Source organism: Cynocephalus volans, chromosome 11 (assembly GCF_027409185.1).
Source record: "Cynocephalus volans isolate mCynVol1 chromosome 11, mCynVol1.pri, whole genome shotgun sequence".
Taxonomy (NCBI): Eukaryota; Metazoa; Chordata; class Mammalia; order Dermoptera; family Cynocephalidae; genus Cynocephalus; species Cynocephalus volans.
In genome coordinates this window covers 47,999,422-48,016,642 of record NC_084470.1, presented here as the reverse complement: position 1 = coordinate 48,016,642, position 17,221 = coordinate 47,999,422, and the positions used below count along the sequence as shown (strand labels likewise).

Sequence of the window (17,221 nt, the reverse complement as noted above, 5' to 3'; positions counted from 1 at the left end):
AAAGAAAACATATATGAAAGAAATACAGCAAAAAATTTAACAATCCTTATCTGTGGGTGGTTGTGTGATAAATACATTTTTTCTTGTTTTTATTTTTCTGTGTTTTCTAGTTGTCTGCATTTAGTACTTTTTACTTTAAAAATCATGAAAATAATTTAAATGAAGATATAGTCAACCTTACAAATCCAGCCACATCTGAGTAATGCTTCAAATTATTTGGCAACATGGAGGACAATGAGCAGGTCTTCTTTGCCAGAGTCAATTCTTTTAACTGAAGTGTAAATGGGAAGTGAAGAAATAGAGAGAATAAATGCAAATGATTCCTTCAAGTACCTCGGTTGAAAGGAAAAGGAGGCGATAAGAAGGCATTAAATCTTGCTTTCTACAATTTTTGATATTCTGCAATCCTTAGAGTCTAGACCAGCATTTCTTAAAGTCGGCTACACAAGAAATCACCAAGGAAGCTTTAAAAAATACTGATGCCTGGGACCCGCTGGCAGAGATTTCAATTTAGTAGATATAGCCCATGGCCTGGATTCTCTAGGTGATTTGAATGCAAAGCCAAAGTACCATTTTCTTTCATCCCCCCCACCCCCCACTGAGTAGAAATTAAATTCCTTATCAGTAATAGCTTCATATATAGGTATGGGATGTGTTGGGAACAAAGTAGGTATCCAATTAATAGTTGCCAAATGATGCACACAGAAACCTTTCTGGGAGACTGAGGGCATGTCCTCAACGTTAGGGATTTCTTTTCCATAGGATGGATGGTTGTCCATTTTCAGAGAGTGACATTCAGGAATGAGGGGGCACCTTGGTTTATGGCTCCACTGGGGCAGTGGGTAGCTAAAATCACTATTCAAAATCTAAGTCATATGCTGAAGGTCTATAGTTTATTTTCTTAGGTATACAAAGTAGCTGAGATTAAATCTCACTGTTGTCAATAGCATAACTGCAAGTCCAAAGAGAGGAAAACTCAGTTATACTACTGGAATGTCAATGTGATTATTTAAATTATTCAGGTGATGACATTTGGGGTTGGCTAGAGGTAGAAGTCTTCCAATTTGAAGCAAGAAGAGAAAATTCATAGTGCTTTATGCTTATATGTGCTTACAGCATATTAGATGTTTAATATATTCTTAGGTCTTACAACCATACTTATTGGATGTTAGCATCCTTATTCTGGAGACAAAGAAGCTGAGGCTTGGAGACATTAGGTAACTTGCCCATGATCATAGAGGTGGCAATTGATAAGAAGAGATTTGAATTCTTGTCTCTGACCTCAAAGCCTATAATTTCTCCGTATCATCAAAATGTGACCTTGGGTCATGTAAATAATGGATAAGGTATCCACACCAGTCCTTCACATTAGACTCTATCAATGTTTCTATGTTGTCCATAAGTCAGTAGGAGAAAAGGCATTCATTGAAATAAGGGATAATGAAATATGAAATTTTTCTTGTTATTCAATGGTCTCTGGTCAAGCACTTAGAAAATAAGTCTGTGGTCTTTCTGGAATAGTTAGTGGTAAGATAGAGAGGTGAAGTACATCCAGTAGCTTTCAAACTTTTTCAACTCAACTAATTTCATGAAAAAGAAAAATCATGGTTACATTAAACTACATTACTACTTGTGCTTACAGAAATTTTCTCTGAGGAAATTGCACCGGGATATCCAAAGTCCAAGACAGAGTTCCTAAGGGTATTGCCAGTAACTGTGTGATCGCAGGCAGGTCATTGCCCCTCTGTGGCCTCAATTTCCTCAAGAGAGAGGGAAAATATATACCAAAATAACCTTTGAAGCTATAGACCCTTTATGGATCTGATATAAGCTATGAATCCTTTCCCCAGATCATGCACATACGAATGCACCCATATGACTTCAAATGCTGGTTCTGGTCATTCAGAGATTTCCCCATTTGTGGGCCTCCAAAGAACATATTAACACTTGATTAAAAACCACCCAAAATATGTGATAATGGAATCAAAGTCATGTTTACAAAAAGAGCCCTTATCTTTTAGAGACGCAACCTGATATATTTATGGTGAAATTATTTGATGTTTGGAGTTTGTCTTAAAATGATTTGGTGTGTGTAGGGAGGGGTCTTGCTGGTGGGGTGATATATAAAACAATACTGTCTATGAATTGATAATTAGTGAAGCTGGTGATTAGGCACATCATAGTTCTTTACAACATTTTCTCTACTTGGGTATATATAAAACTTTCTATAATAAAATAAATGTATACAATAAAAATGATCCATAATTTTAAGAAATACCTGGGATAAATGATCCCTCATGTTTCCAATTCTAACAGTCTATGACTCAGCATTTCAATGAATGTGCAAAACGGACTTCTGGAAACATTTTATGTGCTTAGGGCATTGGATCATCCTTCCTCTCCTCATGGACCTTCTGGACTAAAGGGTCTGTCGTAGCCCCATTTTCCAAATGATCCTGTATTGTTCCATTTAATTTACTTCTGTAAATATACTTTTAGGGGAGAATAGCAAAACCAAAGGCAAAGAAATTGGACAAGGTTTGGTCATTAATCATTTCACATGATAACGTGGCTCAATTTATTTTCAAAGATTTAAGATGAGAAGACCCAACAATGTTGCAAATGATGTTTAGAGGGGTGTGGAATACTTAGGACATCAGGTGCAAATGGGAGGATGTAAAACAGTGTACAAACATGAGAGACAGTCCCATGTGGTTGAGAGTTTGGGCACCAGAGCCATGCTGCCTGGGTCCCTGTCCTGCCTGTGACACCCTAGTAGCTACATGATCTTGGGTAAGCCACTTAGCCTTTCTGAGCTTCTATTTCTATATCCATAAAATGGAAATAACAATAGAATGTTTTGTTGAGAAGATTAAGGTTGTGCCTGACTTATGGTAAGATGCTCCCTATTGTTCTACCAATTATGAAAATATAAAAACAGATTTAAAAAAATGCAAGATATAGATCAAAATGCTATCAGTAGTTGCCTCTGGATTATGAACCAATGGGTGATTTTTTTTTCTTTAATTTTGTCTGGGCTTTTCAAATATCTACAAAGAACATTTGCTACTCTTATAATTACAGAAAAAAAGTTTTTTAAAAAAGTAATTTTAAAAGTTTTCCTTGAGAAAGTTTAATGTACACAGAGGCCTAAACCATGTTTGTCCCATGAGGTATTTAAAATTTTTAAAAATTAATATTAATTTTAGTTGAAAAATCATAATTAAATTACATTTATGGAGTACAAAATAATGTTTTGAGATATATATATATATATATATATATATGTATATAATGTGGAATGATTAAATCAAGCTAATTATATCCATCACCTCACTTAACATTTTTTGTGGTGATACATTTGGAATTTACTCTCTTGGCTATTTTGAAATATATATATTTTGACAAACAAAACCATTTTACAAGAGAGTAAGATGGAATGATTACTACTGTCTTGTTCACACTTTCCTCACCAGGCTCCCACGTTCAGGGTGAAAGATCCCCATAAATGCCAATGAGCTATGAAATGTGGCCTTTTTGGTACAGAATGAATAAAGCCTTACTCTGCCTCTGTTTCATGCTATCCTGATCCTTACCACATGTTCCTCCACATCAGCAGGTTAGCCTTTTTTGAGGGGCATGGATCCCTTTGAGAACATCATAAATGCTATACTAAGAAAAATCTACATTCAGGCACACTATTTTGCATTCATTTTCCTGGGGCTCATGGATCTCAGTGATTAAGAACACCAAAGCCATCACAGAAAATTAAGGAAGGTATGAACACATATCAGGTGTGTAGAACACTCTAAGAAAAACTAACTGATACAAATCTGAAACCATAAGCCAGATAAATTGGTGGATAATTATAGGCATTACATAGGAGGTTTTTGCTTTGCTAAATAATTTACATTACGACATCTATAAATAGCAAACCCATACAGTGTGTTTGAACCATGCTGCTGTTTACCCAAATGCTAAGACTTTCCAGAACACACCTACTGCAGAGCAACATACTTAATTCAAAAAGTTTAATTGCCAGTCTCACTCTTGAATTTAGCTACATTCATTTACAGCTTTCTAGATCGCCTTTAAAATGGCCACTAGCCATATCACTTTGGGGACCGATGGTCAGTGGTTAGTGATGATGACACCCAGAAACTTCCAAATGGAGGAGAGGTAGTGCATGTGTGTGGGATGTGAGCCTGCTTTGGAGTGGATTCTGAGGCAAGGTGGACTCCATCTCCTTATCTCAGGAAGGATAGGGATACACATTCATTGATGAGTCCCTACACTATCCCAGGATGGACATTAGGTCATCTCATGTATTCCTCACAATGATTCCAGAAGGTGGGGACTTTTGTTCCCATTTCCAACTGAGTTCTAGAAAAGTTGATAACCATGCCCGAGGTCACACAGGCAGTAATGAACAGAAAAATATAAAATAAAAAAAATTCAAAGCTTTCTGTCCTAGACTACCATCACTCATGGAAACTTCAGGAGGCTGGGAAATGTACAATGCCCATCACACCAAATCCCCAGAGCCACTTGGCTGTGATTTTGATGCTGCTGATTTTGTCAATGGCTTCCAGGGATGTGTGTGAGGGGAGACAGGGTTGCACTTTTCCTTACCCATCTGATCTGCCCTCCAAACTGGCATCCCTCTTTCCTTTGCTAATATACCCAGGGACCGCCACACATTCCAGAAACGCCTAGGGAACTCACAAAGAAATCTGTATAAAAAGCCAGGAGCCCTGCACTTAAAAGAAACCATATAACTACAAAATCCATCTTACGATTTTCACTCCCGGCTAGTTGCCATTTGGCATCACACTGCTAGCAGCCACATTTTACTTGATCGTCCTCCAAGATTTCCAAACAAGTGCCTGGCACCCACGAGAGTTTCAGAGGAAGTGTAACAGTGACAGTGGGGTTGGTTTTGTGTGTATGTATTAGTGCAACTCTCATAAAAGCAGGTGTAAGTTCCTTAGAGTATTAACTTCCACAGGAGGAACGTCAACTTTCCCGCGAACGCAGCATTTCCCTTTGCCTCGCTTTTTTTTTTTTTTTTGAAACGATTGTTATCTGAAATTAGGGATGAGCCTTTGCTAAGCAAAACGTCTCTGAGACCCTTGCGATACTGACACCCCCTGCTGACCCAGTGTCCAGGCTTTTCTGGAGGAGTATCCTTCCATGCCTCAGCCTTCAAAAGTCGCCCGTTATCTACACGCACTTTGGGCACAAGCAGGTTCAAATCACAGAACGACCGAGTCATCCCCCCACCCACCCGCAAGAATCGATCTCTGAACCCAGAGTCAACGTGAATCGCGTGTGCTCGCCGGGTGGAAGCAGCCCCGCGCGAAGGCTCGGTGCAGTGTGGACGTGTTGCAGCACCGTCAGCTACGAGTCCTCTCGGACGTGGAAGTCTCGAGGGGGAGACCGTCCTTGAACCCCGACCGAACTAGGGACCCGTCTCAGCCCCGGCGCCAGCGCCAGACTGGAGGAGAGGAAGGCGGACAGAGAGAGGGAGACAAGAGTGCGTTTGTGTTCTCTGGGGCACGTGTGCGCGGTACCTTGGATTCCTGGCTGCTGGTGGATGCAGGCGAGGGCGGCTGCTCGGCGCTCGCTGCCTCCTTGGGCAGCCCGTCCACGCCGTCCTCGCGGGCGCCGCTCGGAGGGATCATCGTGGCGGCGCGGGAACGGTGTTGGGGCTCCGGAGGAACAGCGAGGCTGCCTTCCTCCGGCGCGCCCTGCCCGCCGCGCGCTAGGTCGCTCAGCTCCGGGTCCCGGGGACTCCCATCCTCGCCAGGCGCCGACGTGCCCTCCTCCGGCCTCGCCCCCGCCCCGGGCCCTGCCCACTTCCCGGGCACTTCCGCGGGCGGGGGAGAGCGCGCCCCGCCGCGCCCGCGGCCACCTCGCCGCTACCGCACCGTCGTGACTGCCACCAGGCAGCGGGCGAGCGGGCTCGGGCTCGCCCGCCGGAGGAGGGGGAAGGCGGGGAGGCGGCTCCGGGGCGGGGCTGCGCGGCCAACGCTGCGAGTAGTGAGGGCAGACAGCGGGGCAGCGCCCAGGAGAGCTCTGCCGCCGGGGGACGGGGCTGGGCGCGCACCCGCACCCGCGCCCGCGCCCGGTCGGGGGTGATCCTTTAGGTGGGATAGGGGACATTGAGACCAAGGCGCGAATGAACAGAAAACCCGTGAATGATACAGCCGGGAGGGACCACCTGCAACAACTCCCACATGCCTCATCCCAAGAAGTAGGGACTCAGAGAATCGCGACTCAGCTAAGATATTTATAGGATTCGGTGACAGACAGCAGGGACCAGCGCGGGGTCCCCTGACTCTGGGCACTGCAGTTTCTCCCATTCAGCTTTGAACTATAGCAGAGAGAATGCAATGCGTGCGTGGACACCTGTTCCTCGTTTTGTTATGCATTTCTTGTGCTAAGCCCTCACTTTTTACCTTATTTAATCCTCACAGCTACTCTATGGGGCCAGGTCCTATCAATTCCATTTTATAGATGAGCAAACTGAGATTTCATGGAGGCTAAATAATTTGCTTTAGGTCACTAAACTGTAAATGGTGGAACTGGGATTCGAACCCATTTTGGCTTCAAAATCTCTGTTTTTTGGACTGTGGAGCCTCAAATAAAGGCCAGGTCTTAGTAGCTGAAGACCAACTGTATATGACAGTATAGCAAGGAGCTCAGGACTGTTCACAGAGGGGCCGACCAGAGGAGTTTCTTATTAAACCTTTTGGAAACATAGAAATAGCCCCAATGGATAAAGGTACAGAAGGGCCTGGTTTCCTTAGAAGACACAACCTCAGTGTGCAGGGAAAGGAAACCACCTAAATGTTTAAAAACCTTTTTTCCCCGATTAATATAAAAGTTCCTACTTAATTTTCTAATAGAGAATTAAAAATATATGTTTAGATTTTCTTATTAACTGTAGATGTTTGCAAGACCAGTTCATGCGTGTCCAACCTGTGCTGTCACACAGGGCCCTGCCCATGGTTTTAATGATCTGATGTCATCTTGAAATTCTTTAAAAGAATTTTTAACAAGGAGCTGCATTTTCTCTTTGCACTAGACCCTGCAAATTATCTATCCGGTCCTGCCTGCTTGCCTTAGCTCATGTCCTTTGGAAAAAACTTATTACTCTTTCCGTCCCAGACATCAACAGAAAGCTCCTGTTCTAAGCGTCAGCCTCTTATTTGGCATTTGACTCTCAGAGTGCTCCAAATTCCTTAGGGACTCTCCGCCTCTCATTTGACCAGGCCAGATTGGCTAGCCCAAATGGCCACAGCTTTTTACTCCCCCAAATGCAATTCCTGATTGCTCGATAGAGACATAATTCTAACAGCCTAAGTCACAGCAATAGCAACCAGAGCATACAATGACAGGAACCACACATCTCTATCAAACATCTATTTTGTACCAGATATTGTGCTAGAAAATAATCATACAGCAGAGTGAAAACATAGATTACATCTGTTCTCCTGGAACTTGAGACCGGTAAGAGACAGAAATTAATCCAAACACACACACACACACACACACACACACACACACACACACACACACACACACACACACACTTTTAATAAACTATGATAAGGACAAGTTCAGGACTCTAATGAGTATGTACAGATGTGAGAGCCAGAGAAGGGTTTTCTCAGAAAGTAAAACTCCCGGGGTCTACTGGCAATTCCAGCCTTGGTGAGCAGCACGTTGTGGCTTAAGACAGGGAATTTTTCATGTTTGGATTTTATTTTTTTAAGAGTTGAAGATGTCACAATACATTTTAGTAGATGTTTAGCTCTAAAGCTTAGTAGCAGTATTAACTAATAGTAGAGATTTAAATATTGTCCCCTGAATAAAATTATAAAGAAGACAGTACCTTCTTCCCTGTCCCCTCCACCCTTGCCCCCGTTCTTAGTCTGGTAAATAAAAGCTACCTTTCCTAGGAAATTGTGGAATTACCTTTGGTTTCCCAAACTAAATCAAGCCTTTGTTCATGGGTCTCTTTCAAGTAAATCCTTTACATCCCATCTTTTGTTATCTAGCTAACTTCTTTTATTCTTCAAAACACATCTCCAAGCATTTATTATTCTTGAAATCTCCTTCATTGACCCATTTACCTTATTTAGATCCCCAAATCAATGCCATGATCCCATGACATCCTCCCCTAAGTAATTAATGACAAAGTTGTCTATCCTTCCACTGGGCTATGAACTCCACTACAGCAGGGATGATGTTGTGTTTATCTTGTTTCTCCAGCCACTGGCACAATGTTTGTTAACAAGATGGTAAATAGAGGTTATAGCCCCTATAGCCCCTGAACTCTAAGACAGTCTAGGTTTTAGTTACTCCAAATGTTCTCCACACACTGAATGGAGAAACATCTTGGATGTTTCTAGAAAACAGTGGGATTTAAAAATCAAACAGCTCCTTAATGTTGAGGATTTTGTCTTTATTGGCTTAAAAAAGCATCTAAAACTGTGAGTCATGGCTGTCTGTGGAGGTGGGGGGCTCACTGATGTGCATGTACGTAAGGGATCTTCAAAAGGGAAATTAGGTTCACAGCTCATTTCTGGAACCAGGAGTCTTGCTGGACAGAATGCTGCTTTGTCTGAGTCTGTGGGCAGAGGGCTACTGGCAGAAATGGAAATAACTATATCTCAAGCTTGGGTCACAGGCACTATTCTTTTTGGACACAGATAACCATGTCTGAGTCTAATTCCTGGAGTGATGAGACTCCTCCCATGCTGTCATGAAAGCCAGCCCCGGACCTGGTAGTGAAAGAACATTGAAATATTGATGGCAATGCCCGGAGGACAGTGGAGAGGACTGATAGGCTACATGTATTGGGGCTAGGTGGATGGTAGATCAGCAAAGTGATTCTCAGAGGACACCTGATGAAGCACTGGTGTCCTTGAACAGAAGTGTACCTTTTCATGGCTCTGTGTGAGATACCTCCTCAGACTCCCAGGAATACCAGATGAGACCTCACAGAAGACTGGAGGTCTTGTATTAGAAGCTGTGGTGACATTTTAGCTATGGCTTTCAAGATGATCTCATTTCTACTGCAGGCTCTCAGGTTCTGGAGGGGGCGGGGAACACTTGCAAATAATTATTCTAAGTTTCAAGTCTGTAACAGGACCTTGTGATTTTTGTAGATTCTCTTCATGGTCCATTTCACTCTGGTTGCTGGGTAAATATCAAGCCAGCAGAAGTGTGAGGTGTACCGAAAATTTTCTCCCCAAACTTTAACTGGAAGCTCCCACTCCTGGTTCATTTACTCATCCATTAATTTGTAAAGATGGCAAAGCCCTCCTTCTAATTACATGCAACTGCCTTTCACAGTAGACACTGCTGAGCAGTAGAGTGTGTAATGCTTTCAACCCTCTCGCATCGCTCTGCTCTGAATTTGGATAAAATGACTGGATTTTTATTCCATGGATCTTGGCTTCTTCTAGAATCATTTGTTAAAAAAAAATACTATAAGACTAGTTAAATAAAACAGCCACTCTTATGAAGGGTATTATAAAAAGAACAGCAAGGAAAGAGAATAGTGATGATAACCAGAATGTCCAGACGATAGGGTACTGATGAGGATAAAGGAGAGAGGGTCTCAAGGAAGGGATGGCTCTCAATGTTCCATGTGACAGAGTCATCATGGATAATACCAGAAGGACATAGGGTTTGGATAATAATGGTAGCTAACATGTATTGGGTTTCTAGTATATTATAGATATTTTGTATATGTTATTTCATTTAATCCCTACAAAACCTTAGTGAGATAGAGAAAATTATCCTAGATTCTAAGTGAGTGTGGGAACAAGTCTAAACTCAGATACACCCTGCTCCTGGGACAAGATTAGGCCACTCTGCTCTGCTGCCACCCAGACAACAACACAACCCAGATCTGCTGAAAAGGCAGCAGGCCTTAAAGTGAAGGAGCAGCACACGTGGAGAGCCAGAGGTGTAACAGAAGACATATAGAGAGTCCCCAAATCATGAAGAGTGGCCCACTCCATTCTTTTACCTTAAAAGTAAATCATGAACAGATCTACACTTAAAAGGAGATAGCCAAGACATCAAGACAAATGTATGCAGGAGGAACCAGCCAGTAGCATCCATTGTCACCCTCTAGTGACCTTGCCTGATGGACCTGCCTTCAAGCACGGAGAAACCAAATGCTTTGCCTAAGGCCTTACAGCCAACACCACCACCACCACCACCATCAACACCCCTATGTTCAGCAACTGTCAATGCTAGGCTTTAGTCCCTAGCAACTGAAGATTGGTCTCTCCTCATAATCAAAGCTTATAATTTAATTTGGAGACTCATGTTGTCAGGGTAAATGAGATCCAGCTTAAGCATCCTTAACTTGTTTTTCTAAGTGCCAATTAAGAATAACAGCAATAATAGTAGTAGATCACATTGTATAGCACGGTCTGACGGCATTAGTTATCCCCGCTGGAGATTGCCAGAAAAAGGTAGGGTAGCAAGACCCAAGCCTCATATAACTGCTTACCTTCTGGATTAAGATCTGCCTCCTGTCCCCAAAATGCATGGCTGCTTCCGGCTGGTTATAACCTCTGTGGGACAGAGGGCGGCTGGAATCTTTATTCTACATTTAGTAAAGGCTATGCACCTAAAATCTAAACATCCCAGCTCTTCCACTTAAAAACAGCAATATCTTAGGCATTTGATTTAATCTCTCTTAGTGTCAACTTCTTTAAATCTAAAGTGGGATACTAACCCCTACTTCATAGAGTTTCTGTAAGGATTTAATGTATGCTCAAAATAGGGCCTGCTATCATCATCATCATCATCTCATCATCATCATCATCATCATTGGGAGTATAAATTTGGGCAAAAATATTTGGTTTGAGTTGGGTTTATCATTTCTTACAGCCAAATGAATATATAATATCAAAAGTAGATCTATTCTACATTTCTAAACTTAATACCTCCTGTCAGGAGAGTTTAGAAGCAGCACATACCTGAAATTTCTTGGGAATGCAAATAAAGTAAATCCATCTTACAGATTTTGGTCCTTTGACTAGTAATTAGCATTTAACTTTACAAAGCCTCTTCTAAGAGTTCAGAGTAATAGTTTAAGAGGGATATATATGATCCAGTCCATACTGGCCTTTTTGCTCCTCAAAACTTTCTCGTCTATTTCCCCCTCCAAGCTTTAGTTCTTGTGGTTCCCTGAACCTGAGGCTGCTCCACACTTCCCCATGGCCAGCTCTCATGTTTTGGGCCTCAGCATCTACCATCTGAAAACAGCATGTTTCTTTCTTTTTATTTTTTTAATTAATTTCATCTATAATGTAAGCTCCATGAGGTCAAGGAACTCTTCTCTCCCCTTCACTATGTATCCCTGATGCTTAGGTGCTCATTACGGTAGACGCTCAGTGAATATTTGTTACATGCATGAATAGATGAATGACAAAATGTCAGTGTTTGAGAGGAACTTATAGATCTAATGAAAAACTGTTTTGTAGGGGAGAAAATCATAACTCAAATAGATCAAGTTCTTGCCCAGAGTCAGTTGTATGTGGCACAGCAATCCAATGTCTATTTGCTTGTTCACCAGTCCCAGTAGTCATTGCTGTATTCAGCTTTGGAATATATGACCAAACTACCAGCTGCACAAGTTTCTTTTCAAAGTTTTCAAATTTATTGTGATGTTTCTAAATAAGAGCTTTATCATTATTCGAGCTGTATTCAAAAAGAATACTGAAGAAATTAAAAACCTTGTAAAGTTGCACCACCCATTGGCAATAACTATTAATGTTTTGGTAAACCTCCTTCTAGAAGCACATGTGTATATGGATATATTTTAAATTTATATTTATTTATATTTACATAAAAGTGATCTCAGAATATTAAGCAACCTCCTTTCTCTTCAATAATATGTCATAGAGGTAGTTCTGTGTCAATAAATATAAGTATATATCATCTTTTTTGATGACTATTTGTACTCCCCTGTATAGATGCATCATAACTTATTTATGAAGGATCATTTATGCTTTTTACTAGAACTGTTTGAGAGCAACTAAAAACTCAATACCTCTTTTATTCCTAAATAGCAACTTGGCAAGGTAAGTACTGTTAGACCCATTTTGTATAGATGGGGTACTTGGAAGCCTGAGAGGCATTATGATTTCCCTAATGGGAAATGCTAAGTGCAGGGTTGGGATTTCAGTCTACATCTTTGCACTCTTGGGCCCCTCACAACACATAAGCAAATAGTAAAACTCAGTGCGATCACTGAGTTGTATAAGAAGCCTAGCCCAATGTGATTGGAGAGCATGTGCCGAGAAGGATAAGGTCCACTAAGTGGGAAGGATGCTGGGGAAGGTCTCAGTGGAATTTGAAAGGTGACTATGATTTTCCTGGAAGGATAAGGGAAAGTAAAGAATCTTGAGAAAAATGCAGAGTGTCAATACCAACATGGAGGTGTGCATGTGCAGGGGCTATTCAGGTCCGGTTTTTAGAAAACCACAACTTCTTTTCTTTGGGAGTAACACGTACTCTTCACATAGGCAATGCTTCAAAAAGGGGGAAGATTGAAGCTGGTGAAATTTCTTGAATAATAGTCTTAAGTGCTTTTACAAATGGCCCATGAAGAAACTTGGATCTCTACCAGCCTAGGAGGAACATTATTGGTTGTAACTAGTCATAAAGAGTGGAAAAAAATTATAAGGATTGCTGGAAGGTTAAATGGGATGCAGAGTAAGAAAAAGCCAGAATTCAGAGAGTTCTGAGAGACACACATAGAATCTTTATTCCTGGCAGCCAGACAGAGAGAGCTCTGGTTCCCTCTGAGGCAGGAACCCATTCCGTATATGGGGCCCTAAAATTCAATCGCTTGTGTAACTTGCACATTTACAACCTGCAAAGGATTATGAATATTCCTCTTAGTCATTATGTGTCTTAAATGATGCCCCTAGAAGTGAGCAGTAGGACTGACTTTCAAAACAAAGAACAGGAATTCCAGCAAAAATGTATAATATTTGTTGCTCTTTATCCATAAAGCTCTGCACTTACTTTGAAATATGTTCCAAAAGCTTGTATAGCCATGCTGGGAGCAAACGAATCCCAAAAATTCTCTCTACTATGTTTTCCAGGATGGGAGTTATGGGACTGCTTTGTCTTTCTGCCTCCTATAGCCCTCTATGTTCCTTCAATTGCTCACTTGGCAGCCATGAGCCATTCATCAGGTGTTTGACAATTGGCCTGGAAAAGATGACTCATGCCGTAAGCCTTAAATGCCAACTTTTTGCCTCCATAGCTAAGACAAACTTACCCATAAAACCTGGACTTAAGTAACATACCTATGTTTCATATGCCTTTATTCTTGCAAAGTTGGCCAAAATGGGGATTTTGTCTCTTCAGATGTTAGTTATAATAAATGATAGTTAATAATGGTAGCTTATCAAATGCTGGGTATATTGGGAGACAGTATCAATGGAGTTGCTGTCCAGGTAGACCTTTACAGGTGGGTTTTGACTGCATCTTGGTCACCTGTTTCCTCCCTGAAATGCAAGCTGCCAAAATGCCAAAGTCTACCAAACAAATGGACCAATACTTGGAGGAGGCTCAACCTGCATAGCAACTTTGTATTGCACAGAATTACTGAGTTCCCTATGATGCAATTAAAAGCTCGAAATGTATGAAATGAGATGAACATCCAGATTTTAAATAAAAATCTTACCAATTTTGCCATTTGCTTTTCTTTGGCTCCCTTGGATAGCGAGTCACCATATCCTGTTGTTTCTACCTCTTATGTGGTCACGGGGGTGAGGAGTTAGTATTCAGCTTAAGATATTTGAGATCATTATAAAACAAGGTATAGATGTATAAATGAATGAAGTCTTTATTTTATTCACTGATTTCATTATCAAAAGTTGCCGAGACCTGCTGCATACCAGGCACTTTATTAGTTCCAGGGATACAGAGAAGTGGATGCATAGTCCCTGACCCAACGGAAAATTCAGCTTAATGAGAAAGGCAGAACTGGTGACAAATAATAACCATGAGTATGAAGAGAGGGCTGTGGGGACCTGGAGAAGAAAGGGACAATTATACTGAGGAGCCCAGGAGAGGATTCACTGAAGAAAACAAATTGCCAGTGCAGTGTAAGTAGCAGCTTTCCAGAAGGAGAGAGGAAGGTCATTCTTGGCATTTTAAGGTTGACATACATCCCTGCTTATGTTTTTTTGTGGTATGTTGTGATGACTGTTTATTTATATTTATTATTATAACTGTGGAGGTAGTGAAGGGGCCCAGAATTGAGTTATTCAGGGCACACTGTCATCATCAGTCCTTGCAAATTCCTTTTCTCATTTTAACCTAACTGTCCCAAATTTACCTCAGTACTCACTCAAAATTCCCTCCCTTCAATGATGCCTACTATAATATTTTTAAAAGATATATCTTAGCATGTATGCATATTTGAAAAATATGTGGAGTATAATTGTTTCAAATTGTATAAACATATTGCACCGTGGAGAATTTCTTCTTTTTAAATTATTTCAGGAAACATAGTTTGATTTTCAAAACTACATTAAAAGTAAAATATGCTTAATACCGATGAAGATCCATGTTGAATGTATACTCTTTCATTGTATTGAATTCTATTGTATGATTCTGCCATGATTTATTTAATTCATTATGTGTTGATAAACTGTGAGATTGTTCCTAATTTTTGTCTTCATGAATAGTGCTACTATGAACATTCTCTTACATGATTTTTGATACTAACATGTGAGCATGAATTAAGGGTTCCAGGTGTTTTCTTTAGTGCTGATACAGTCATTACCTTTAATTTGGTCACTGAGGCTTTATTTGCATTTTGCTAATGACTAACAAAGTTTAGCACTTTGTCATATGGCTATAGGCCATTCAGACACTCTCACAAAAAAGAGTAAAAGTAAATACAGAAGAGTACATGGTATCTTATATAATTTGTATTAAGTTTTTAACCCCCTCCCCTCTTAATCCCTATGTTAGCTGTTATGACAATGGTTCTCTTTGAGATAGTTTATAATTGGGAAGAAGCACTATAACTTTCTAGGGTACTAGTAGAGTTCTACTACCTTACTTTCAGTGATGGTAAGTTATTGAACTATACAATGACGATTTATAACCTTTTCTAAAGATATATTTCAACAAAAACATTTTCTAAAAGTTTGATAAATTGCAGATAAACAACCCAAATAAAAGCAATTAGACTTCTGCTTGTGAGGAGATGGAGTAGACATATCTTTCCCTATTTCTCCCACTAAAGACAGCTAATATTCCTGGATGTTTATATAAAACAGACATAACAAGACTCTGAAAGGTGGAGAGAAGAAGGCAGACTGACTTGGGCCTTCAGGACCCAAGAAATGACATCGTGATGAGTTCCCTGGATTTTCCTTTTGCCTCATGTGAATATATCCCAGACTTGGAGCTGAAGAAGCCTACAACCCAGAAAAGCCAATGGGAGCAGACAAAAAAAAAAAAAAAAGAAAAAAAAAGCTGCTACAAAATCTGCTATCTCTAGCAAAAGGACCTAACAAGGGGGCAGCCTAATGAGGAAAAATTTCTAGACAAAAACTACTCCATTCCAGCCAAACACCACAGAGAAAACTGTGGCTCTACTCTGACCTACGCTAGCATAGGCTGAATGGGGATCCCAGATATCCACACTTAGCAGAGTGTAGAGATGCCTCAAAAAAAAAAAAAAAAAGCAGGGAGCCAGGAATTTAATTCCTGCCAGCTGGTAATAAAGCCCACCCATGGTGTCAGTGAAGAGCACATGGGGAGTGAGACTTTCATCCTCATCCAGCAGTAATAAAGACCCCTGTCCCCTGGGGAGCTGAACTTCAATCTCAACCTGGCAGTAACAAGGCGGCACCTGCCCCCCTAACTCTGCAAGACCAGTGTCAGAGAAAGCCAGCTAAAAGAGAAGATTAAAACAAGACTCAGAATCTCATCACATAATATGAAAGTATCCAAGTTTCTCTAAAAATGGCTCATTATATCAAGAAACTGGAAGATAGCAAATGCGATGAAAAAAAGCAATTAGTAGATATTAACACTGTGATGACAGAAATCTTAGAATTACCTGACAGAGGTTTTAAAGCAGCACGATAAAAGTGCTATAATCACCAATTACAAACATGCTTAAAACAAATAAGAAAACAGAAAGCCTCAGCATAGAAATAGCAGACAACAAAAGAAAACGAAACAAGACAGAAAAAATGGAAATTTTAGATATGAAGAATACAAAAACTGAATTAAAAACTCCATGGGAAAAGCAGAAAGATTATGACAGAAGGAAGAATCAGTGAATTGGAAATTACAACAATAAAAGTTACTCAATCTGAATAGCAAAAAGAGAAAATAGATGGAAAAAATAGCGACTCAGGGACCTGTGGGATTGTAAGAAAAGATTACCATTCACATCTTTAGAATCCTGGAAGAAGAGGAGGAGTAAAATGGGCCTAAAAAAGAAAATACCCAAACAGACAATGGCTGAAAACTTACCAAATTTAGTAAGATACAGAAACCTGCAGATTTAACAAGCTAAGAAAACCCCAAAAGAAAAAAATCCAACAAAATTCATGCCAACAAGTCACAATTAAACTCATGAAAAATAGAGACAAAGAAAAAAAATCTTAAACGAAGACAGGAAAAAAGACACGTTTACCCATATTTTCCCTTTTTGTTTTCAAAACAGAGCAAAAACAAAATAACAAACAAAACAAAACAATTCAAATGATAGAGGATTTCTCATCAGAAACCATAAAAGTCGGAAGAAAGTGGCATATTTTCAAGAGTAGAACTATCGACCTAGAACCCTGTGCTCAGCAAATTTAACCTTCAGGAATGAAGGGGAAATTAAGATTGTTTCAGGTGAAGGAAGACTATGAAAACGTGTCACTAGCAGATCATCATAATTAAGAGCTAATGGGAGTTCTCCTAACAGAAAAGCAATGATAAAAGAAGGAACCCCGATGCAGATGAGAGAAGAAAGATACAGTAAGAAAAATTATGGGTAAGAATAATAGGCTTTCATTCTGGAAAATAGGTAGCAAGTTTCTTAAAAAACTGAACTTGTTACTCTAATATGACCAAGCAATTGCACTCCTAGGCATTTCCCCCAAGGAAATGAAGATGTGTATTCTCACAAAGCCTGTACATAAATGTTTAT

General features: G+C 40.4%; 1 protein-coding gene across 3 annotated transcripts in view; it reads right to left on the bottom strand.

The window, feature by feature from the left end:
• Positions 1-5,934, bottom strand: part of STAC (SH3 and cysteine rich domain) — a 164,507-nt gene extending 158,573 nt beyond the window's left edge. For all 3 annotated transcript variants that reach the window (XM_063115031.1, XM_063115032.1, XM_063115033.1), the window contains exon 1: positions 5,574-5,934. In XM_063115031.1, the coding sequence (XP_062971101.1) occupies positions 5,574-5,684 (111 nt within the window). In that variant the 5' untranslated portion in view covers positions 5,685-5,934. The remainder of the gene's footprint in view (positions 1-5,573) is intronic.
• Positions 5,935-17,221: the final 11,287 nt, after the last annotated feature.